The following is a 25,937-nucleotide window of genomic DNA, read 5'->3' as shown; positions in this document are numbered from 1 at the left end:
TGTTAATTCATACATCAAATTAATTGAGGATGACAGTACAGTATAATGGCTGAGGATAAAAATTCTAGCACTCAATTACTGAACCTGTCAGTTATTGGCTGTGTGACCCTGGGGAAATTAATCTTTCTGAACTTGAGTTTCCTTATGTAAAAAATGTCACGTGATAACAATGGTTCCTATTTTACAGTGCTAGAATTGTGCCCATCTGGTTCATAGTAAATACACAAGAAACCTAGCTTTTATTAATATCTATAATTAGGTTTGTCCCTGTGGATAAATCAGTCAAATAGAACAAATTAATCCAGTTTTCTTACACATAAACAAATGCATTCTTCAAGACAGGAATGGCTTGCTTAGATGCTGTTCCTTCTCTCCAACACAGCCAACTTGCTTTTAGCTTAGTAATATTAGGTGACCCTTCAGGATAACTCCCTGATGTCTTCCCCACATCCCTGACACCTTCTTCTGGTGCCTTTCTACACATAGTTCATACAAAATGAACCCAAGGGAACCTCTCACATCCACACACAATTTTTAACTCTCTTCCTTCACTTCCCTTTCCAACTCCTTCCCATGTAACCCAGGGGAATCTTGTCTTTCCTCATTGTTCAGGAAGGAGCAGAGAAAACACCAGCCCCATTTTAAAGAGTGTAGACTGTATAAATTGAGGGATGATCTCTTCTTTATATATCCCAAAGGAAATCCTAGTAGAAATTAATAAACTCACCAATGCTGGACAAAAAAAAAAAAAAAATATCAGTTTTTGTTAAATGAACAGGAAATGCAATTGTGTTGTGTTCAAGTCTGTGCACATTCTAAGGATGGCACAAGCGAAGCTAGTCCATGAAGCTGTGGGGGTGGCAGTTCAGCACAATGGTCAGAGTCAGACATTGGCTGACATTGCCCCTTCCCAGGTCATCTTTGATGACATGCCCTACTTAGACTCTGCACCCCAACTGCTGGGTTCAAATTCCAGATCTGCCCTTACTATGTGAACTTAGTCATTTAAATGCTATTTCAGTTTCCTCGTAAGTAAAATGAGAGTAATAAAATGAGGCCTATCATTGAAAAAGAAAAAATACAAAGGTGTTCTAAGCTCAGTCTTAGGGTATAAAATTATGTGAATATAGTTTATAATTTAATTTTCTCCTTGTAAAGGAAAATAAGTTCAAATGAAATATTTTTCTAGTTGTACTAACTTCTGTAGAAAAGGGTAAATGCTGATCTTTGGCACTAAATAATATGGATTTTTATAATCATACACTTAACTAGCAACTAACAGCACTTTAAATATACCTTGGCCATGGTTGTGGTTAAGACTGAATCTGGGCACAGAGAGATTCAAACTCTTTCTCTGCCACTTACTAGCTGTGAGACCTTGACCAAGTGACAACTTCTCTCAGCTTCCATTTTTCCCTTGAAAATCAAGTAAACTCATAGGTCTTCTGACAGGACTAAATGTGATAGCACACCTCATGTGCTTTATATAGGCCTAGTCACATGATGTGGCTGATACTAGAACTAGCCCCTCTTATTAGCTTTTGTTAGCTGCCTGACAAATACCTTGAATGAATGACAAATAATTGATATAATGTACATTTGTATTGATAAGTGGGAATAAAAACAGTAGTCATTTAAATTTAGTAGTGAATAATTGCTGGTTTCAGCCACTACTCACCTGAAGATTTAGTAGTCAGGAAAAGGGAAAGCTTAAAACAGAAAATAATGACTTTTCTTTAATACCTTGAGGAAACAGCAAGAATATAACTAAGAATGAATAAGAAAATGCTATATGATACACCATTGAAAACATATCCTTTAAAATAATCAAAATTTCCATCCATGTAAAATTTGAAATATTTGTGCTCCTTAAGAATTGTATTTAATTCTCACAATTATCTTCTTTGTGAGGAAAAAAAATTATTAAGAACATATAAAAATTTATGGAAACTTTGAGGAAAAAGAGCACATACATGCATATAACATTTAACTTTAAAATTCATCTTCTTTACTAAACCTTCCTCAATAATGCATTCTTAATCTTTTCTAATATGATCAGGCTCTTATTTTAAAAGTGTTCAATAATTTTGCACTCAAGAGTTGACCATGAAAGGGTTTTGTAAACTATAATGTTCCAGGGAAAGAGGACAGCTCTCTGCCTGTTGATATGTTTAGTAAAGGAGCTTTTAAACAACTCCAGGCAAGGAAAATGCTTTCTATTCCTGTGTACCGTGAAGAGAATTCAGGGCTGTGTTTTAAGGGCACAGGCTCTTAAATGCTTAGCTAAAGGGTGTGCAATGAGTCACAACTATAAAAATGTAAAAGCAGAACAAAAGAACAGACAATTGGCATTGCCTTTAACAATGTCACCAAGCCATTTACAGAGTAAATGGATGTGCAGGAAACTGCTATCTGGGCCAGTGAATCTAGGACGTCCTGAGCGTGAAGGGAAAAGCACAGGCAAGGGGTTCTGGTGGACACACATGTGCATCCAGCACCATCTGCTGAAGGGGGCCAGCAGGGCTCAGGGACTGCACAGCCACTCTGATTCTACACCTTCACCAAGGGATCCATTGTCAAAGCCAGGTACACCTTGGAAATTAAAATCAGTAGTTGCACTGCAATCCTGTCATTTGTGGCAATGTGGATGGTACTGGAGTGAGATAAGTCAGACACAGAAAGACAAATATTACATTTTCTCAATCATATGTGGAAGCCCAAAGTGTGGATTCCTTAGAAGAAGAGAGAAGGATGGTGGTCACTAGAAGTCAGGAAGGAAAGAGATGAGGACAATAGGGGAAAGGTGCTACTGAAAGGGATAAGTTCTAATGTTCTACAGCACATTGGTATGACTATAGCTCATGATTTATTGAATATTTTATAAAGAACCAGCATAGAGAAGTTTGGGCTAGGAGGTGCAACTAAGTCACGCAGAATGTGCTTAGCATTCAAGAGGCCCTGAGTTCAATTCCTAAGAACAAAACCACATATAGACATCCATCCATACATGAAAATACAAAGAAAAGAGAAATCTGAAAGTTCCCAGTGAAAAAATGATAAATATTTAAGAATATGGAAATGCTGATTAACCTGAAATTATCATTATTAAATACTTCATACATGTATAAAATTATCACATTGTATCCCATAAGTATATAAAATTATGATATTCTAATTAAAAATCAGAAAAATAAATAAAGTCAATAATTGCAATTAATTTAGGACTAAATTCAAACACTTCTGGAAAAAATTTGCTTTAGAATCCTGATCATTGCATTTAATGAAATAGCATATTAAATTCCATGTTTTTTTCCTTCCTCTTTTTCTGTATAAAAAATTAGATAAGAATTTAAATTAATTATATTAATTATGATTTCCTCAAACAACATGATGCTTTTGAGTCTTTATTTTGAAAAAGACAATAAAGAATGATCCAAGAGAAGATACAATTTTATTATTAAGCATTAAGGAAAGTCAAAGAACTGCAATGAGAATAAAATTATTACTTGGAAGGTAAATTTTTCCTCCTCTGATTTTGCTATTCATATCAACCTTCTCAGTAGGTCTCCAATATATATTACAATTAGTATTTTTTCTTCAGTGATTTATAGAAGACCACAGAATCCTACACTACTCTGAAAATAATCTGCATGAAATTTCATATAATTATTTCTCAGGAAGATATTTTCTGATTCTTTTTCTTGTTTTTCTTCCTTGTAAAAATAATTGAGCAACTGGTTGGCTATATTTCCTGAGCTAGAAGCTGTAAATAGAAATTGGCATTTTTAGCAGCAGGCTGGATCACCTGGAGTTGATTATCTCTGGGCTATAATTTTTCCTGTTGATTTCTAATCAATACCCTTTCCTCTCTAGAAATAGTCCTCATTAAAGGATTTTCTTCTGTTTTTAGTGTCTATAATGCAGGTAGACAATCAACAATTTTTTCTTACAGTTTCAAATTCAGAGTCATAAAAAATTAAGATGTTAATTGATTTTGAAAATATTTCCCAATTCATTATACTTTCATATCACTGAATCATTACAAAGTGTTCCAATACAACTATATGTTAATTTATAAAAGTAAATTAGTTATACACAATTGTTAACATTTTCCATTTGAAACTTTTCCAAGTATAATGATTGATTGCTGTCTGATTGCTTTGAAGAAGGTTTATAGTTTCAAAATAAAAGAAGTGGGGAATGTGCATTTACAAAAACATTCCAAGGTTCTAAGTGTGAATCTGGAATACTGAATGTTTTTATTGTCTTGTAGTTCTTGAACATCAAGTCTGTTAAACATCACCAAATTAAGATTAATCATTGTGTGTACTACATTCTTTGGTTCTAAGAAAAGTATGCTAACAATGTAGATGATTTGTAATGAGTATACCAATGTGTTGGCCTGATATCAGAGGTTTACTTCCCAAATAAGAATTCACAAGCTTACTTGAAAAGCAATTGTAGTAGATTCCTCGCCCACAAGAATCCTCTGCCTCTGCCCACCAATAAATGATCTTCAAAAACATTTGGATATTTTTGCTTGTCTTATGTAAGTATTTTCATATATATATATATATATATATATATTTTTTTTTTTTTTTTTCCAGGGGACAATACTGGGGAAATAAACCCAGGGGCACTCTACTATTGAGCTACAATCCCAGTCTTTTTTCTTTTTAATTTTGAGACAGGATCTTGCTATGTTGCTGAGTCTGGCCTTGAACTTGAACTTGTGGTCCTTCTGTCTCAGTCTCCCAAATAGCTTAATACAAATGTGCATCACCTCACCTGGCTTCAGTTAATATCTTTATTAAACTTAGGAAAACCTTCACTAAATGAAGTAACATATGTAAAATAACACATGTAATAACACATGTAAATAAATTAACTAATAAATGTAATGTAAAAGGATGTTGGAGTGAAAGGACGTCTAAACAGCTTATGAAGATCAAGAATACAGAAATACCCTTATCAATAATTATCTATTCTTTCTCGTAAGTGAAATTTTTATCTTTCACAAATTTTCTAATTAAATGCTATTTTATTTGACTTTTAATACAATAATAGTTACCATTATCAATAATTTATTTATTGCCTCAAAATCTTAAAATGGTAGTTATCTACTCTTGTCTATAGAAGTGTTAATACTTACAAGCAATAAGGTGTTAAAGACAGTGTCATGCAAGATCAGAAAACAAAAAATAACAACCAAAACCAAAACCAAAACCAAACAAATAAACAAACAAAAACTCAGGGGGAAAAATTCTGATGCATGATGCATGGTTACTACTCTTGAGGAAATTTGAAATTCATCTTGTGATAAGACCTTGGTCTTATTTTATGAACAAGGAAGTATTTTCACTTGAGAATTTAAAAAAAAATAGTCTTATAGTTTATTTTTCCTCTAGTGGAAAGCTAAAATTTGGCAAGGGCTTGAATGAAGAAATGGATTTTGATAGCCAAGAAGAAAGATTAAGAACATCTCAGGTGGAAGATGATACTTTCAAAGGTTCGAAGAAAGAAGATTTAAAGTAGATTTAAGGCATGCTTTATGAACCCAAGGAAGGTACATGACTGCAACCTTTATGAGAAATAAATCTACATGGATGAGAAATAAGAAATAGATAAGAATTATTTGCTTATGTCAAAAAAAGTAGACATCTTTTCACTGTTCTGTTATATATCTCACTGGTTTCACAAGTGCACCATACCTGCAACCTATATCATAACTTAAATTTTAGCCAATAAATTCATCTCTGTGGACTTTTATGTGACCTTTGAAAGAATAATTGGAAGGAACTAGGTGGAACAGGTTGGAGTGAGAGGAGGACTGAACAGCTTTTGAAGAATAAAAACACAGAAAACTCTTGCAAAAGTTAGTTTTTGTTTTTTTCCTCATTCAAACAAGCTTTTAGGTGCCTCATCCAGGCAATGTGATAAGCCCTAGGGATGATAAAATGAAAGACATAGTCCATGTATTCCCTTCTCTAACAGGGTTGAGGAAAATCCTTGTATTACTTTTTGTGAGACACTTCAAATTTTATAGCAAAGTTGAAAATTGAAGTGTCTTCTTTGGGGGCATAAGTCTTCACTCTGGAGAATCACAAGAGATGATGTCAATAGGGATATGGCAAAAGAGTAAACATGGATATGTAAATGGAAGAACCAATAAAGTCATAATGTTAGGTAAATTAGCTCCTAACTCTGAGAAGCAGAGAACAATGGCAGAAATGATCATTGTTCATTAATATCTCCTTTTACACTGCTGGTACAAAGTCCTTGCCCAGAAGCAGAGGTTATAACACTTTTTCTGGAAAGGACTTGATAACTAAATAATTTTGGCTCTGGGGTCTCTGCATGCAGCATGAAAGTAACCACTGATAACATGTAACTGAGTGGATATGGCTGTATTTCAAATAAATCTGTATTTATGGATGACAAAATTGAGTTTCATAATTTTCACGTCATGAATATTATTCTAATTTGATTATCTTTAACTGTAAAAAAAAACCCAAATTATTCTTGGTTCATTGACCATAAAAAATGGGTTTTAAGCTAAGAGTTTGCTTACACCTGAGCAAATACAGTAAAGTCTGGGTAACAGGGCAGGGTGGGGTAGCTGGTAAAGAGAGGGCTTAGATCAAGCTCTTGCATATTTGCCTAATTAGAGATGAACATACTTCAGGAATCCATAAGTATGTGAGCAAGTGCAAATGACTGAGGCCAGGGGTGACATTTCACCCCTGTCCTCAATGACAGACTTGGACAGGAAGAACTTTGAGAGCTACTGATTAAAAAAAAAGCACCTCAAATATGAGATCTCAAGAATCTGTATTCTACTAACTACCTGACATCTAATGAACAGATAAAAATTATCAGCCAGATTAACATGACCTGGACTGCCATCGATGAAAGATGTCACTGACACCTGATCTTTTCTGCCCTTTGATTTGTTCCTTGGAATTACTAGAATAGCTTATTCTTATTACTATTGCTAAGCAATTACTATGTGACAAGTATTTTGCTAAACTGTTTGTAAACAGTTTCATTTAATCTTCCCAACTGTCTTCTGAGATAGGTACTATTTATTATTCCATTCTACAGTTGGGGAAATGGGGCTCAAATAGGACTTGAATTATTTTTCTTCAGGAGTCTCTTCTGGATCATCTTCTCCTTCTATGTTATATACTTACTAGGTAATGTCATTGACTTCACTTTCCTTTAATAGGCTAGTGATTCTCAAACTGCTTGGAAAAATCTTTTCCATTGACTGTTCCAATTTCCACCTAGTCAGAATTTACAGAATTATATAGTCTTTTCTCAGTAATCACTGTCTTCAGTAGATGAAACATCATGCCCCCTTACATATGACATTCCCCTCCACCCTGTTAGCCACTAGCTCTCCCATACCAAGAATTCATTCTAAGACCTAAGTCTCTATCTTAAAGTCATCCAATTCCTGGCACAAGTCTCCTGTGATGGTGTCCTAAGTAATCTTCGAGAGAGAGAGAGAGAGAGAGAGAGAGAGAGAGAGAGAGAGAGAGAGAGAGAGAGAGAGAGAGGGCTAATGTTTACTCTTTACTCTTTAAAAGTATAAATAAATAAATAAATATAAATCTGTGGTTGTTTTAGAAATCCATATAAAAGGGTATTTCTGTGTGTACATACACTTGAATGGGATTGTGGTGAAGTTCTTAAAAATGAAAGCTCTACTTCAGTTTCTAAGAGTTATGTGACCTCAGGTAAGTCATGGAACCTGCAAAATGGGAATAATAATAGTGCCATGTGGTTGTGTTTTATGGACTGCAATAATTAATACATACAAAGCAATTACAACTCTGGCTGGCATATGGCAATTGCTCAATAACTTATAACTATTATTGCTAATGATTTTATCTGCATTGTTAATATAAACTCATAAAAAGAGTAGCCTTAATATACAATCACAATGATTTTGCAACTAGAGGTAACACTGTATGAATTTTATCTTCCATTTGCTTTTCTGTGTTAAAAATGTGAAAACATTAACAATCAAGAAAATATCTTAAAAATCACTATGTACTTAAATGAGGGTGTACTATAATTGGCCATATGCTTATATATAATCAGAAACATTTCTTTTCCCATATTTTGCTACAATATCTTATGACACCCATTCTGAAATTGCTCTCATACTTAAAAATTATCTTAGTAAGTTAAATTAATTATCACCACATGTAATCAGTTGAATTCTTAGTATTGTGCCTTTTTCAAGGCACACTTGATAAATTTACTTCCTTCCTCTAAATCCTAAGCTACAAAAATTTTTAAAAATTCTATTCAAATCAATATTTTTTTTCTTTCAACTCAAAAGTGTATGTACAATTTAGTCAGCCAAACTCAAGATTTATCGTTCATAGCAAGCAAAAGAACAAAAATAGCAGCTGGAGTATGTTTGAAAATACTACTCCTTATTAGGGCATCTGCTCAGAAGATGAGTTACTATAGCTGAATTGAATCTCTATTAACAGTAGTGAATTCCAACGCCAGACAGAAACAGTAAATAAAAGAACCCATGCTTACATTAATTTGATGGCTTTGCAGACAGGAGAATCATTTCTGGCACCGTTATTTTGTGCTCAGGAAACAAAGAACATGAAACATTACGTTCCTCAGAATGTTTTTCTTGTGTTGTTAAATGAATCAAATAAATGAGGCACAGATAAGGAATTTAGATCTAAGCAAGATTTCGATCCACAGTAGCTTACAGTTTCTGAAAATTTGGGGGGGGGGCACATATCCTTTGTTAAGTATTTTTTACTTCCATTGTTAATAATCAGCAGATCCAAGAAAATTTTCTTAAAATCTTCAGAGACTGCTTAAGTTTTGCTTCCCAGCAGCTATAAACTTATTTTTGTAAAGCTAAAGGTAGAGAGTCTTCACAAAACAGTTCTACACTAAAACATAGAGAATATCTTGGTAGAGTGAACTGGTTGGAAGGGGAAGAAATAAGTCTTGTGGTAAATGTAAGACATTCATTTTCCTGAGGTAAATGTGCCTTACCAGCAGGTACTCACTCAATTTATTTTATGGTTTGTGTCACCTGTGTGACTTTTGGTAAGAAAACTGAAAAGAGAACGGTGGAAGAGGATTTAGGATTTTTGGCATTTGGAGGCATAATTATTATACAGGAACAACAAGATTTTAAAAATAATGCCTTGAACTCATGGGGAAATAAGCTTAATTAAGCATTCTCCCTTGAGGTGTAAGTGAATTACATAGTTTTATGAACATATGTTATTGTTTGACAGAAGAACAAGGGCAATATTTTTGGTTTCCACCAATGATTTAATCTTGAGAAGTCAATGACATAACTTGGAAATTCAGAAACTCTTTATTAACCTACTTTGAAATAAAACATTTATTAGTGTACTTCAAAATTAGAATATTTATATATTTTTTTCTAATGTAGCCTTGTGGGAAAATGAACACTATACAGTTTTTAAGTCCACTGGCAGATCTCCTGAAATGCTTCATAGAGATAAAAATGTGAAAGGAAAAAGAAAAAAAATCTTATAAGAACCATATTCAGAATAAATATGGAATTTGCTCATTGCATTGGGAAAAGGTAATATCAGTAGATAAAAGAAAGCTAGGACAGAGCATCAAATTTCTGGTATTTATGATCTAAAGAGTCAAAATAATAAACAGCATTCCATGAGCCCATGGCAGAAAAACTTCTAAACTAAGCTCAAGACCTAGACCATCATTTAGGGATATAGCTCAGTGGCTGTGGGTGTTCAGCATGTGTGAGTCCTTTGGTTCAATCCTTAACAGATCGTGTGTGTGTGTGTGTGTGTGTGTGTGTACATATATAAAGACTCTAGAAGATCATAGGAATATACTTTCAAAGAATATTAGGGTGATTTCAAAATGCTGGTCAGATACTGGGAATTCAGAGAAGCAGGGAAGATACTCTTGAAAGAAAAGAGAAGCTAATATGGACTGGATATCTTCAAGGTGGCCTTGATCCCTAGCAAATGCTTTTTAAAAATTATTTTTCAGATAATTTGCATTATCCAAAATCAGCTGAAACTCCAGGCCTTCTCATCAGTACTTTTGCGTGTGTGTGTGTGTCTGTGTGTGTGGGGGGTAGGTTACTGGGTATTGAACTCAGGGGCACTTGACCAGTGAGCCACATCCCCAGCCCAATTTTGTACTTTATATTTAGAGACAGGTTCTCATTGAGTTGCTTAGCATCTTGCTTTTGCTGAGGCTGGCTTTGAACTAGCCATCCTCCTGCCTCAGCTTCCAAGCTGCTGGAGGTGTGTGTCACCATGCTGGGGTTCAGCAGCACTTTTGTTTGTTTCAATTAACTTCTTATATTTCTCATCCTATGTCCTTATTCTGTCTATTTGCTCCTACTTTATGTGCATTGGGAAGATCAAGGGTCTTTGACTCAAGCTCCTTTGGTTTTCAATACTCCCATTTTGATACTTGTCTATATTTTAACCATTTTTCCTTTTCCATCAAACCCAGGAAAAGAATCATCCTTCGCACTCTCCAAGAATAAACTTGTGCTCTTAAATTATCTCTGTTCTCTGGAACTTTACACCATTAACCAAAACTTTCTGTATTGCATCATTTAATCTCTCCATCTAGAGGTTTTTTCTCCTACACTTCATCCTGGAAACATTCTCAGACTTCATTTGTTCTGAGGTACGTGTGCACACACACACACACTCACACAACCCCCCCTCCCACTTATTCCTGGTACTTCTTAAATTCCTCTTTAGTAAATGTCTTTAGAATGGAAGAAAGAAGTACTGGTCACTCTTAATCTCAATTCTTCCTAATGTTAAACTTCTGGAAGAGAAACTCATAATAATTGCCTCTATTTATCCATTTTATTCAGCCCCAGCCCCATCCATGTAAAGAGCCTTTAGAGATGGTGGGGCAGACTCACTTTATGCTACTGAGCTACTATGAATAGCATCTGTGTCCTAGTTCCTTCTATCCATGATAAGGGCCTCATTCTGATTCCAATGGGAGGTGGATGAGATGGTTAGAGTAGGAGCTGAAACAAATGACAGGATGGAGAGTGGGATGGGCTCCAGCCATGCTAAGTCCTGTGCTGCTTCCTCACTGTCTATCCAAACCCAAGGCCAGGAAAATCCACTCAGTTCCTAAATCCAAACACCTACTGTTTAACCTTTCTGTAGGATTAATACCTTCTCTTTAAAATCATTATCTCTCGGGGCTGGGGATGTGGCTCAAGCGGTAGCGCGCTCGCCTGGCATGCGTGCGGCCCGGGTTCGATCCTCAGCACCACATACAAAGAAAGATGTTGTGTCCGCCGAGAACTAAAAAATAAATATTAAAAAAAAATTTCTCTCTCTCTCTCCCTCCGTCTCTCACTCTATCTTTAAAAAAAATAAAAAAATAAAATCATTATCTCCCTTGGAACTATTCTTTGTCTTCGGTGGCTCAGTCTCATTTCAGATCCCGTCCCACCCCTTTCTCCATAGTCTTCTTTCTTTCCTCATCAGTTGTCCTTGAATACGGGATTCCACCTTGTCTTCTGCTGGGTCTGCCTTGGACTCATTCCTTTTCCTAAGTGAACTCTAGTTCTTTCCATCTCTGTAGTGATTTCTTCAGCTCACTACACAACCATCTGGCATTTCACCCACTAGTATTCACCTCCCCTTCTTATTTCCACGTGCTGTTCCTCACTGATTCTCTGCAACTGCCTCCAGTTCAAGCCTTCAGGAATGCAACCGTTTTTCTTCTATTCTTTTAATTAAAAGTATCGTATCAAATGGTGAACAAAGATCCTTAAAGGGGCTCTCAAATCCTTATCCCAATCCTTTTTCAAAACCTATTTCCCAGTATAACTATAAATTTTTCTTTGCTCTAGCCAAAATGTACTAATGGACTGGGATTAATTTATTGAAATATATGTTTGTGGTTTTCTCCCAGTATAATTCCTTCTTCTTTCCATTAGATTATTAGCTTTTTAATAGTTCCATAAATTTATTTTGTTATTCCTTGTTTTAAGAATTTTTACAGGAAAACAGAAGCAGCCAGAAGGCAGAACTGACCTTTTGTGAATGCCTCGATTCTAAAACAGATAGAGAAGGCTTTTCCAGGCATCTAGGCAAGCACCTAGGCCCTGCTCCATGCATCCATGGTAACACACAAAAAAGGAAACACACATCAGGGCTTATGACTGAAAGGTGTCTTTTAGGTTTAGATTCTTTTACCAAGAGGGAATGTGGAACTTTTCTGTTTATCTGTGCCTATGTGAGATCTTTTTCTTTACCTTTAAATATGTACCTATTATTTTGCTCATGGAAGTAGCCCCCAAATTTTGTTTGTATCAGGTGAACAATGAAGTTTGAGATCTCAATCTAGGTATGTGCAGGAAAAGCAAGATTCTGGTGAGTGTCAAAACAATAGGAGACAACTTACAGAGTTAGAGGATCCCAAGCAGGGTCTCAAAGGAAAGGTTTTGAATACAGGCAAAAAACATTGATAGAGAAAAAAAATATTGAAAAGGTACAAAATATCTATTATTAAATATGCATAGAAGCAATTTTAGTACATTCTTATTTGGCATAACATAATCGACTCCTGATGGTTTGAAAATTATAAATTAGTCCTATAACCTTTTCCATAATCAGAGTATAATTGTCAAAATCCTGCCAATATGTAGAAGAAATAGTCATTTAACAAAAAATATCCTCGGATATAATGACTTAAGCAATGATGAGCTTGTGGTCAGATGGTTGGCCTTTGGGCAAAGCACAATCATCTATCAGTTCTATATGTTCCTTCTTCCTGGGAGACTCAGGTCCTTGATCAATTGTCTTCCAACTTCCTTTGGAAATGTACATAAACAGCACTGGATTTTATTATGTTTGGCATTTTATTTCACATTTTCTCATTTTAGTTATTTGGCTCATATGTGGCTCATGTGTGAATGATTTGATGGTGCTTCTGTTTTCTGAATACTCAGCATACCTGGTATAGCACTAGAGTTATGGTTTATCCATAATATAAAGTAAACTGAATAATTTCTATTTTATGAAACTGATGATATTTTATACTGATAGGTATTTTCTTCATAGAAGCTAAAAAATCCTTTTCAGAAATCATGGTCTCGGATGTACAGTGTTAATTTGATTTAAGATCTGTCCTGACGTGACCTATCCTTTGTATATAGGAGGAGCAGCCATTAGAATTACAGAAATCTTTCGTATAGTTTTAGGATTCACATAGAGTTATTTCCCATATCCCAGGGGAGTAATCACTCAACAATTTCAACATATAATCAGAGTGTTATTTCCTGTGCCCTGGAAGGTACTTCCCAGTGTCATTTTCCTGATTTATTTATGTTTTTGTTAGGCCTCATTTCGTCAGGAAGGTCTTTCAGAACTATATGAGAGAGTGAATCACCTCCTTTTATGTGCTTCCCCTGCATCTCTCTGACACTTGAACAATTCCCTTTCCTGAGCTGGAATAATATATGTGACTTGCCTTATTATACTGTGTACCCTTGGGAGCAGGGACGGTATTTCACTCATCCTTTTATTCCCAGCTCTTAATCCTGGGCCTGACATGGTGCCCACTACATACTAACCATACAGTTGTTTGATAAATATTTGTTGAACCTGATTTGAAACTTTTTAGCATAGTGGTTAAGAGCATGGGCTCCTGCACTGGCATCTGGGATTTAAATTCAGGCCCAAGGCAGGCATGGTGGCATACCACTACTAGGGAGGCTGAGGCGAAAGGACTGCTTGAGCACCCACCTACCAATTTGAAGCCAGCCTGGGTGAGTCTGAAAACCAAAACAAAACAATGACAACAAAACAAACAAAAAACTACACATACAGTGAATAAATCCAGACCCAATCACTTATTATGGGACCTTTTCCAATTTACCTAGTGTCTATGTCTTATTTTCTTCAGTTTCAAAGTAGGGATAGTAATCGTAAGTTTCTTGGGACCAATAAGGGAGTGAACTTACAAGCACATATCCATATACATAACTTAAGAGTGCAAGTGAAAGGTCTAGGAATATAGATATGTTATTAGTTTTATTCACATAGACACATGAATATTTGTCATTCTTATAATATTTATTACCATAATTTCAAGAGTGAATTTAGGGATGATTCTTCACAGATCTGTGGATCCTTCCTAATAATGCCTTCACTTATTAGTAAAGAGAGAAGTACCACTGGTGGAATATCACACAATTAGTGAGCAAGTGAGAGGAGAAGTTCTCATATTGCATACACAGGTTGGGTCACTAAACTATTGGAAACTAAAATCTCCTGTACATTCTTCAGACCAAACTTTACCCAAAGTCTCATGCAATTCCAAAATATTTCTGATTGAAGGGCCTTTCCTTAGAATTTCCCTTTCCTTCACTACTTTCACACTTTCAACCTAATCCGGTTACTGTTTAATGATAGGATTTTAGCCATGTGCTTGATCGGCTGACATTAACTAACATCAACAACAAGATTAAATGTTTGTAAACTTACTTGCTTATTCCACTCTCTTAGGTTAAAAAAAAGTCATTCCCATCTCCATTATGAACTGTAGAAGAGATTTAAAAAGTAATATTATTTATAATTGAAATATTCTAAAGTAAATTAGAAATTAAGAGATGTGGAAATACCAGCTTGGGACATTCAAGGGGAGCTTTCTAATGGGCAATAAAAATGAAGGACTGTTTCTTGAATGATGAAGAATCCAGAAATACAGATTTGATGACCACATGCAGAAGCTGAAGCAGTAAAAAATAAGACTCCTCATAGAAATTCTGAATTTTGGTAAATATTTACAGGAGTGATGAAATATAATCACTGATGGAAGAAAATAAATTAAAATCACAAGTAGAAGAGAAAAGAGAAAAAAATCAGGCTATTCTCTGAAACAAAGGGAAATGATAATTGAAGATTATCAACATTTGTCATCTGCTCTAGAAAAATCAGAAGAATGAACAGGTTATCAGACAAAAGGTAAAAATTATGTGCAGAAAGAGAATCATAAAATTTTACATTTGGAAAGTTCATCCCATCATTACATAAGCAAACTGTGTTCTGAGAGAGGTTGAACATCATTCCCAGAGTCACTGTAGGGTAGAACCATTTTGCTACTTTGGCCTTTTTACACTCATATGTGGCAACCCAATCTCTGAAAGTATGGAAGTTTTTAGCCATGAAATTTCTGGAAAGGTGACACTATTTGAAAGTCATATAATTGGGATACAGCTTAAACTAATAAAGCAAAGAGAGCTGAGTGTTTCCACAGTAATTATTTAAACCTTTTACCTACAAAGTTGTGCCACAAGTATACTTCCTATGTAACTCTAAGAGAACTTTATTTTATTCAACTAGTACTCAACAAACAAACCAGTTATTTGTTTCCCTAAACAACTAGAAAGGAAACAGAGTTGTGTGTATTGGGGGGAGAAGATAAGCAATCTCAACCTGCAGCATTTCACTGAGGAAGCCTAGGTTTCGTTAAGTGACATCGAAGAACATCCCAGTTTCATCCAGGTAATAACGTATTTTGCAGTCTGAAGTCTAAGTTTTCTCTATACCCTACATCCCACATCTATACTGCAGAGCATAATTACATCAAAACCAGTAACCAGGAACCACTGGTCATAAAAACAATCAAGCAACAAAACAACATAAATGGAAAAACACCTCCTACTCATACTCTAAAGAAACCTGACCCTAAGGAGGACAAATGAATCTCCTTAACACTAAAAAGAGAAGAACACCTTATCTTACTGGGTAGCAAAAAGGCAGACCTATCACAGGAATGCTAGTTATACTAGGTTAATTCTAACCTTAGGATAAACCATTTTTATTTTATACAGATAAAAATGTCATATGCCCCAATTCAATTTATAAATGGCTCAAAATTTCCTACTCTGTTTACTTGTCAATACATCCAGTAGAGTGCATAATTTAAAATATGTGCTTCCCAGAACACTGAGTGAGATATAAAAAATTTCATAGAGGCTTTCTCATAAGTAAATTTTGTAACAACAGGGATCTTGCTATTAAGGAACAGAAAATGGAACCATTGGTTACAAGAGGAGAAATGAGTTCTGACAATTTAAATTGGTTCACTATTTCACTTACCTTCAGTTTTACAAAGTACTGAGGATAGTAATAAATTATGTAATACATGTGTTCAAATATTACATAATTTAAAGCAGTCTTTTATTATATTTTACAATAACAAATAGTCACTCTACCTTCTGCATTTGCTTTTTTAATATATACCTTCAGGACATAAAGCTTTTAAGATACATAAGCAGCAGAAAACATTTGAAACACAAATTTGTATTAAAACATTTTTCTTTGCAGGAATTCACTGACCCATTTTTCTAAAGTAAAAACCGCTTCTGGGTTTTTACTTGCATTGAAACTATACCAAACACAGACCAATTATTTTCATACAGTACCTTGAAGACTATATTTCAAGTTGCACAACTGACCTTCTTTTCTATAAAAAAAAAAATATAGATAGAGTCTGAATTGTAGATAATTGAATCATGGAACATTTTGAAAAAGAGAATCCTGTTGCTTTTCTTGCATATAATTCAATTTGGATCTCTAATATTTCTTTGCATTTCCTTGCATATTTGTAAACATGGCCTTAATTTTTTTTAGTTTACAGGAAAATGTCTGATCACTTTGCAGATTAACAAATGATACCTTCTTCAGAGAGCTGTGCAGAAAAAAAAAATCCCATGAATTGAGCATATTTTCAGAGTTAAAAAAATAAAGTTTCTTTGCCAAAGAAGAACCAAATACACACTACAATCCCAATACCAGTTGTAGCATGAAGGTCAATTTTTGTCACTCCAGCAAAAACTTGAGATGCTTAAGTGGAACGCACCTCACTTACCTGTTTGGCTGAGTTGAGATGTGCTTCTACTTCTCCGAGACACTATGGCAACCACTTTGGCACTCAGGCTGGATCTCCGCTTCTTCCCACCTGCTCCAACGGTTCCCACAGCTGTGTCTGACTGGCTGCCGTCATTATGCTCCAGTGTGTACATCTCTCCACTTACACTGGTGCTCTTCGTGATGGCTCTTCCTGAAGTCCCCATCCGTCTGCCTTGCATTTTGGGGGTAAATGAACTATATTTACAAAGTAAAAACATATATGCGTCCATAAATTACAGGTCAGCATAACTGAAATTCTAAATCTATTTATTTCTGAAATAATCCAGGCACAGTTTTACGGGAAAAAGCCAGTCAAGTACTAGACCTACAGCCACAGATACTATGAGATCAAATCACCATCCCCCCAATGTTTAAAGAACAGCTTGTGACAATGCCATTTCAACAGAGTGATCTATGGACATTTTAAAAACAGTGAACAGAAACAACCAATGCTATCAGTGGGGAGATAAGTGTTACTGACCAGTGAACCTCTTATATTTAAGTTTCCTTAAAATACTTGCAAAAACTGACTCACAAGACCCTTACCACCACCTCATGTTTTCCTTTTCTATTTCCTGTTTCAAAGTGCAAAATACACATTAGCTAATAGAGAACCTTTAACAGTGATGATGGCAGTCAAGGTGTGAGTCAGAATAAATCCTAATATTATGATAAATAAAAGTTCTGAGAGGAATCTGTGCAGCAAGCATTACCATTTAGGGAGGCTGAATTAAGAAGTTATATTGAAATGTTTTGTGAATAAATTTTGAGATATAATTTTTCCTCAAAAAATAAGATATCTCTTAGATGCTTGAAATCATTCTTATATGGTATGATGACAAGTATGACTTCCTAAATAATTGTGCACATTATGATATTCATAATAAGACATTAAAGCATTTTCAGTCTGATTCATCTAATAACCCAAAGTTCACGGTTTTAGCACTAATGTATCTCCTACTCTTCCATTTCTTAGTCTTAATTTTTTCTGCTTCTATTGCTTGAAAAATTATTACTATCATTTACATGAACCTTTCAGATGAATCCTTTCAGATGAAAATTAAGGCCTTCTGCTTTATAAAGCTTTCCAGTCTTTCTGACATCAAGACTATTGTCACCCAACCCTTTCTTTTTTATTTGTTTACTAGTAACACTAAGATTTGATTAATATATATCGGTATATATAGGTTATGCAACATCAAGTTTGCTGCAGCACCCTTTCCATTGCTCAATTAGCTGATTTCAGAATAGGTAATAAAGTGATTTATTAGTACCTAAATATAATTCTAAGATGAGTTCACTTTAAGTTCAAACAAAAATCCCATCATCGTTATTTTATCTCCCTTTTCCTTCGAGTTACTAATATTTTGCTGAAAAGTCTCTTTAAGGAGACTTTTAGTGATATATCTACTCATCCTTTTCTCTTCTGCACTAATTTGAGTCACATTTGTCTCTATCACTTCACTAAAACTACTTTTCATTAATGTCACCAGTCTAGTAGAGAAAATGACCAACAGATAATGGTTTTATTGATTTAAGGCACATTATCCAGTTTTGAATCTTACCAACCTTATTTTAGTATTCTTAAATCTATTTGTGTATATAATTACGTGAGTTTCTCAAATCATCCTTAGGACTACCTTGTCATTATGGTAGTTTTCTAATATGTTCAGTAAAACTTCAGAATTTGCTACTTTTTCTGATAATCATGTTTCGATTTTGAGTACTATGCTTTGATGGTGTGGAAGTCCCATTAAAACAGTTCAAATGGACTCCCTTCTGCAGTAAATTAAGCTGTGTTGTCTTCATGGGCTCAGGTCTCCAAGCCCACACTTGCCTTTTTTTTGGCCTAGATTTAATCTTAAAAGGCAACAGAATGGTTTCCTGTTTATGTTTTCTTATTTCCTACTTTGGTTTATAATGTGTTTTTTAAATTTTTGTTGTGTTTGTTTCTATTTCTGGTTGGGAACTTTGGCTCTGATTTTGCTTTGCTTGTGCCTAATAATACATTCCCAACTGGTGTCAACAACAATAGGGAATCTATCTGCAGATGAAGTCTCTTTGGATGACAGACATCAGGGATATGTTGACATATGTTGACAGTCGGGTGGCAGATGACACAAAATTTGGTTTGTTAGTTCTTCGCATGTCTGCTTGTTTGTATGCTACTAAAAGCTCAGATCACATCACTCCGGAAAAAGTCTTGCACACACTGAAAAGAGCACAGTCCTATAAAGTCTGAGATTAGGTTTCCTTGTTAATTTTGATCCTATGGCTCAGTAATAAAGCTGAAGCTTCTAGTTCTCTTTACTAAAAATAGTTTTTTAATTGGTGATTTAAAAAAATCTTTTACTATGTGTGTATTCTAGAGACAGCTATGAGTGGACAAATAATAGATCCCAATGTACCTTATATTTAACAAGCTCCTATTCTGGTTGATCTATATAGATTAATAAATTCATTATAATTCCACAATGAAGAACTAAAAGATCCTCAGATAAGAAACTAAACCTCCCACTTTGATATTAATTTGTAAGAAAAATCTATCCTTAAAAAATTGCTAACTTAGAAGAACTTTAATATATCCTATCTAATTCAAATGTATGATATGTCAAGGTCATTGTACTGTCATGTGTAACTAATTAAAACAAATAAAAAATTAAAAAAGTCTAAAACCACAAAGTGTACATATCCAAGTACTTTCATAATTTTGGCTGAACATCATTATGAAAACCAAAATAAGATTTCACTTCACATGTACTAGGATACCTATCATAAAAGAAACTTTAACAAGTGTCTGAAAAAAACTGGAACCCTCAACAATGCTGTCTGGAGTGTAAAACAATGCCAGTGCTTAGGAGAATACTTTGGCAGTTTAGTTAAACGTAAATATATTGAAACCCAGAGTTGCCAGAGGATCCAACAATTACATTCAAAAGTTGAACATACAGTCATCATATGATCCAACAATTTCATCCCTAGGGATACATGCAAGATAACAAAAAAACGTATTTTCCCACTTAAATATGAATACTCATATCAGCATTAGTCATAAAAGTAATAAAGTGGAAACAACCCAAATGACCACTCAACAAAATGTGGTATACTCATACTCTAGAACATTAACCATAAAAAGGAATGAAATACAGATTGATGTTACCAATGTAGATGGAAGTTGAAAACATGTGAAAGCCAGAAATAAAAGCCTATGTATGGCACAATTCCATCTAAATGAAATATTTTAGAATCAAATCCATAAAGACAGAATAAAGATCAGTGGTTGTTGACAGCTAGAGAAGAAACTGGAATGACTGTTAATAGGTACAGGATTCTCTGGGGGAATGAGAATTAAGTTACTTAATTAGGTAGTAGTGATAATTGCCCAACTTTGTGAATGTACTGAAAACTACTGTATTGTACGCTTTCTTGGGGGGTTGGTGGTGATAGAACCCAGAGCCTTGCGCATGTTAGGCAAGCATTCTACCATTGAACTCCATTCCAAGATCTTTTAGTTTTACTTAGAGACAGAGTCTTGCTAAGTTGCTGGCATTGAACTTGTGATCCTCCTGTTCACCTTCCCAAGCAACTGGGCATTTGCTACTGTGCCGGGCCTAGATTAAATATTCTAAAAGAGTGATTTTCTTTCAGTACTGAAGATTAAATCCAGGCCCTTATGTGTGTTGGGTAATCACTCTACCACTGGACTACATGTCCAGACCTTTCTAAAATTTATTTTGAGACTGAGACTCACTAAATTGCCCAGGCTGGCCTCAAACTTGCAGTCTTCCACAGCCTCTTGAATAGCAGGGATTACAATTACAATCAAGTGTCATCACACCTGACTCAATTTCTTTTAAAAAATAATTTTATGTCTTTTCCTAGATTTTATCAGTGCAGCATACATAACCATACAATTTTTTTTCCTGAAGATTTATAGACAAGTTAACCTGGAATTTCTTCCTAACATCTACACTTGTTTTATTTAATGGATAAGCTGATAATGTTTAATATAATGGAAAATATAAAATGATATAACAACTAAATTGAATCATAATTGAATCATAATTCTAAAAAAAACCCCCTCCATTATGAGCTTGAGTTGGTTGGAATGTACTTCCTCATATGTAGAAGCAACACTTATAACATCTACACATGAAACTGGCTAAGCATTTGTCTCCTGGATTACTGGATCTTAGAACTACAAGTAGTAAGGAAGGTCTATCATCCTGAACTTTAGTAGAATTTTGGGGATCTCATACTGATATGTGGTGGAAGGGAAGTCTGGTGATAATAACATTTTGCCCCCGCCATACCTTGCCCCCCATAAACTATATGTACAACGATACAGAAAACCACAAAATGACAACAGTAGAAGAAAATCTATGCACATTCAATAAACTTGAATATGTCATTAGTATTAAGTCATTATTTTGTACATTTTTAAGAAAAAAAATACTAAGTCAACTATGACATGCCATTGATGGTAAAATGCATACTATTTCTTAGATGGTAGGATAAAATAATTATTGCATATATTAGAATCATATTATGGAAATAGACTAGAAACTAATTTCAAAAAACAGTTTTTAAAATATTGGTTAAAAAATTAAAACAACATAAGCTCACTTTCCCCAACATATACTAAAAAGACTTTTGTTAATTAGAGATATTCAATTGATGTATTATATAAGACAATCAATCTGCACCTTCAGTTGACAGATATATTCCATTATTCCAATGTAAGATGGCTAGCATAAAATTATGAAACAGGATGAAAATATATGGGCTTAAAATATCTTATTTCAGAAAATTAGAAGGGTTTCAGGAGAGATGTATGGGGCTATGTAAAGATTTGTACTACTCCTATATTAGTGACAAATTCAGCTTAAAAACAATTCCAATCCATTTTTATACTTTTAGCCCATCCAAGAAACCTAGACGTCTATCATGTAAACCTAAAAGGGGAGAAGTAACATAGGGCATAATAACAGAGGCTGAAATATACACAAGGTTCATAATTCTGTTTATGATATTGCTAGTCCTAATCATTAGTTTGGATCAAGACACAAATTACTAATCATACATGGAAGATAAGAACAGAAACTTTCTGGTCAACATTAAGAAGGTACTCTTAGGTATCCATCTCATAATTTCTCATAATTTCCATAATTTATAATACAAGGACAGGGGATTGATAACCAAGATGGCATCAAATACTCCTATAGATGTCTGGTAGAACTAGTGTGATACATAAGCATCAGTTAAAACTGAGGAACCTATTCAAATAAGACCATTATATATATCCAATCCCTTCAAATAGTCCAGACCTTCAGAAGCCATTGTCTGTGTGTAATTTTTATTGAATTTCATGCTAACAAATACACGTGTTGATTTTATGTGAGGTTGTAAGTAGTCTTCAATGTTGTGGTCTTACACATATTTTCTTAGTTTATTCCTAGGTCTTAGATTTGTTTCTAGATATTTCATGTTTTTATTTACATTAGATTGATGGCATTTTGTAAATTTAATTACCAAAGGTTTGTTATTTGTAAATAAAAATAAAATTATTTTCTGTATGTTGGACCTTGTATCCAATAAGTTTGTTAAATTCATCTATTCTAATATCTATTCTGAAAACCTTTTGTTTACTATATACATAATCATATAAACTGTAAATAATAATGGTTTTAATTAATTTCCAATCTTTATAGCTTTTATTTATTAATTTCATTTTACTATAGTTTTATATTGCCAGGTCTGACACTGGCTGGCCAGAAGGGTAATTTGAATACTGTTGAATAAAATTTGTAAAAGTGGCCAGTGGCTTTGGGAAGGAAGCATTAATTCAATATTTCACTATTAAGTACAATGTTATTTGTAAGATTATTTCAGATAACATTTAACCTCATGTTAAGAATATTCTCAGTTTGCTAAGGTTTTCTTTTTAAGTCATAAATGAGTGTTAAATGTTTTTTGCTTAACCAGATTAATCAGGTATTAGGAATCCATTGAAACAAGCTTATGACTTCTTTCATTCTATAGTGCATTACATAAAGAAAATGTAAACCAATCTTGTGGGTATAGAACAAAATCCTTTTGGTCCTAATGTCTTCTATTTTCTTTCTATAGTGTTAGATATACACACATATGTGTGTGTGTGTGTGTGTGTATAAAATAGTTACTATATGTCTGATATATTATATTATATATATTTGCTGTTTACTTTTCAATTATCCCATGTGTGTGTTCTTTTACTTCTGCTTCTTGACTACTGGTTAATTTGGTATTTTTATTACTTTACATTGCTCCACTATTAATATTTGAGTTATGAATTCTACTATTATTTAATAGGTGACTAAAGATTAAAAAATGCATCCTGACTTATTATAATCTTAAAAATAATAATTTTATCATTTTCAGAATAATGCAATAACTTCACAATTGTTTAGTTCCCATTTACAATCCTTTCACCTTTCATACAGGTGTTTCTATATAGTTTTACCTTTACCTAAGCTTTGACTATCACAAAATGTTTTTATCATTATCAACTTTTCCCAATGTTCATTTTTCTTCAAGTTTAGTGCTTCCAACAACAGACTTTTTTTCAACATGAAGAACTCCCATTAGGAATATTTGTAGTGCAGGTCAGCTGGTGATAAAATCACTTAGTTGATCTATCAACCTATGCATTCTTTTATTATCTGAAAGATGTTTTTGCTGAATAATAATTATTAAACATAAGATTATAAATTGGAGGGTTTTTTTTCATTCAGTCTTCTTTCAGTTACTCTACTGAATTTTGGGGTTCATAATATTTGATAAAATTTCAGCCAAAGTCTTATTGTTGCTACCCTGATAATATATCTCTTTTTAATCTATGTGACTCTTTTAAGAAGTTTTTTCTTCAGTTGTCTGTGCTTCAGTTGTGATATTGTAACATTTTCTTTTGTTCATATACTGTGGTGCTTTTAAAGTTTTTTTTTTTTTAATTTGTAATATGATGTCTTAACAGTTCTTGGAAATTCTCAGCCTTTTTCTCAGTATTCAGGTATACTATCTGTGATTTCCTCTCTTCTGGGACCCCTACTGACTGAACCCTTTTACCAATTCCATATCTTACTGTCTTCTCCAATTTGTCTCCTGATTTCTCTGTGCCTTGATTTATAGTCTTTCTACTGACCAGCTAAATTTTATTTTTCTGTTTATAATATTCCATCAAAGACATAGATTAAATTATTTTGTACTTTTAAATTTTATAATTGTCATTTAATTAAAAAAAAAAAAAAAAAAAAAACTGATTCCAAGCCAGGCATGTTGTGAAGCATGCCTGTAATCCCAGCAACTCAGGAGGCTGAGACAGGAAGACCACAAATTCAAGGACACCCTCAGCAACTTACCAACTGAGACCCTGACTTCAAATTAAAAGTAAAAATTAAAAATTAAAAAAAAAAAAAAGAAAAGGACTGGGGATGTGGCTCAGTGGTAAAAGTGCTCCTTGAATAAATCCCCAGTACCAAAAACAGATGGATTTAATCTTCTTTCTGTATAGAGTTGGTTTAAAGTTCTGCAGTGTTGGTGTCACTCTCAGAGTTTGGTTCTTCTCAGATTTGTACATGAAACTGAAGGTGTGTTTATCAGGCCCCTCTAGCTTTGTGGGACTTGGAGTTCAATATGTCTCCCTAGCACCTGGGAGCTGCTGGAATCTGTGCCTGGCTCCTCAGCCTTCCAGCAGTTGGTTTTTGTTTGGTTTCTTGGAATCTTTCCCTGAGTGTGCTTAACTCATTAGTCAACAAAGTACTTTAGGGGAATCTGGCAAAATTAGAAGTCCTTCACTCAAAATTTCTACTCAGTCATTTCAGTCTCTTACCACTGTTCTCTGAGTTTTCCCATACTCACAATTGCAAAGTACCTTCAGAGAAAACTAGGGTAAACTTAACACTTACCTTATAAGTTTTCCCCTTTTTTTCCAGTGACTGGAGTTTGTCAAATTCCTGCCTGTTTTGTTGCTCTTGAATACCTTCCAACAGTTTTTTGTTTATTGTTCTCAACTGTCTTTTGTAGTTTGATACCTGGGAAAGTTATTCTTATACAAGCTATACTGCCATGCCTGGATCTGCGAGACTGTCATAAAATTGCTTATATTTAAATAAAGATAGAAATATCAAATCTGTTAGTTACATTGTTATCAAAATCTTCATATGGTTAATAATGTAATGAATATGCATGTGCTATAATTGTGTTACAGCAATTCATTGTTTTACAAACTATGTTGAATAACTCTTGCTGCTTCAATTGCTATGTACAGTCCTCCAGTGCTTCTGCCACAGACTGGCAGACCTGGGATGTTTCTGTTAGAGTCCATGGTGTTTGATATTCAAAGTGTACGAGTGTTTCAAGGTAATCCAGGACTGAAAACTTTTCCCAGTCATCACAGATTCTAGCTGGGCATTTTTCCTTGGGCTTTCAAGGTGATGACATTTATTTTAGAAAACTGAACATTCCATTCGTAAATAGCTGCTTTAAGTCATCACTTACTAATGGTATTTCCACTTATTTTGATTTAGATTACACTGAATTTGAAAACTATTTTTTATATCATTTGCAATTTAGGGATGTGTCTGGCTCCTAGTTTCACATTTAGAGATGTTTTTTGATATTTATTACAAAATTAGAGAGGATTAAAACACTGGTCATTTGCAATCTTAAATCTGTAGTCATGAGGTCTGTCTGGGAAGTAAAATCAACAAGATTTGATGACTCAAGTGAATTTGTATGCCTGAATATTGCCCCCAAATGTTAACTACGAACTCACAGTAGGAAAAGGGAAATGAAAAATCTTAGCTAATGAAATGGTTAGTGGTCCTCCAAAGAGTTACAGTACAGAATGGATATGGTGAATCAATGGTATTAAATTTCAGATGGGGAGGGCAATCATAAAAAAAAAATCTACATGTTCCTTATGGGGTTGACAAC

At 34.2% G+C, this 25,937-nt stretch overlaps 1 protein-coding gene across 50 annotated transcripts in view; it reads right to left on the bottom strand.

The window, feature by feature from the left end:
* Positions 1-25,937, bottom strand: part of Rims1 (regulating synaptic membrane exocytosis 1) — a 447,890-nt gene that overhangs the window by 52,650 nt on the left and 369,303 nt on the right. For 28 of the 50 annotated variants that reach the window (XM_058578816.1, XM_058578822.1, XM_058578818.1 and 25 more), the window contains one exon: positions 16,924-17,159. The exons of 9 other annotated variants lie outside the window; for them this stretch is intronic. In XM_058578816.1, the coding sequence (XP_058434799.1) occupies positions 16,924-17,159 (236 nt within the window). Of the gene's footprint in view, positions 1-12,623; positions 14,590-16,923; positions 17,160-25,937 lie in introns of those variants that run through there. 13 more of the 50 variants (XM_058578819.1, XM_058578821.1, XM_058578840.1 and 10 more) reach the window with 3 other exon arrangements.

Source organism: Marmota monax, unplaced genomic scaffold, assembly GCF_021218885.2.
Source record: "Marmota monax isolate L192 unplaced genomic scaffold, Marmota_monax_Labrador192_F-V1.1 WCK01_AAM20220418_F8-fsc00091, whole genome shotgun sequence".
Lineage (NCBI taxonomy): Eukaryota > Metazoa > Chordata > Mammalia > Rodentia > Sciuridae > Marmota > Marmota monax.
Note: the sequence above shows the minus strand (reverse complement) of the source record. Positions and strands in the feature narration are given on the sequence as shown.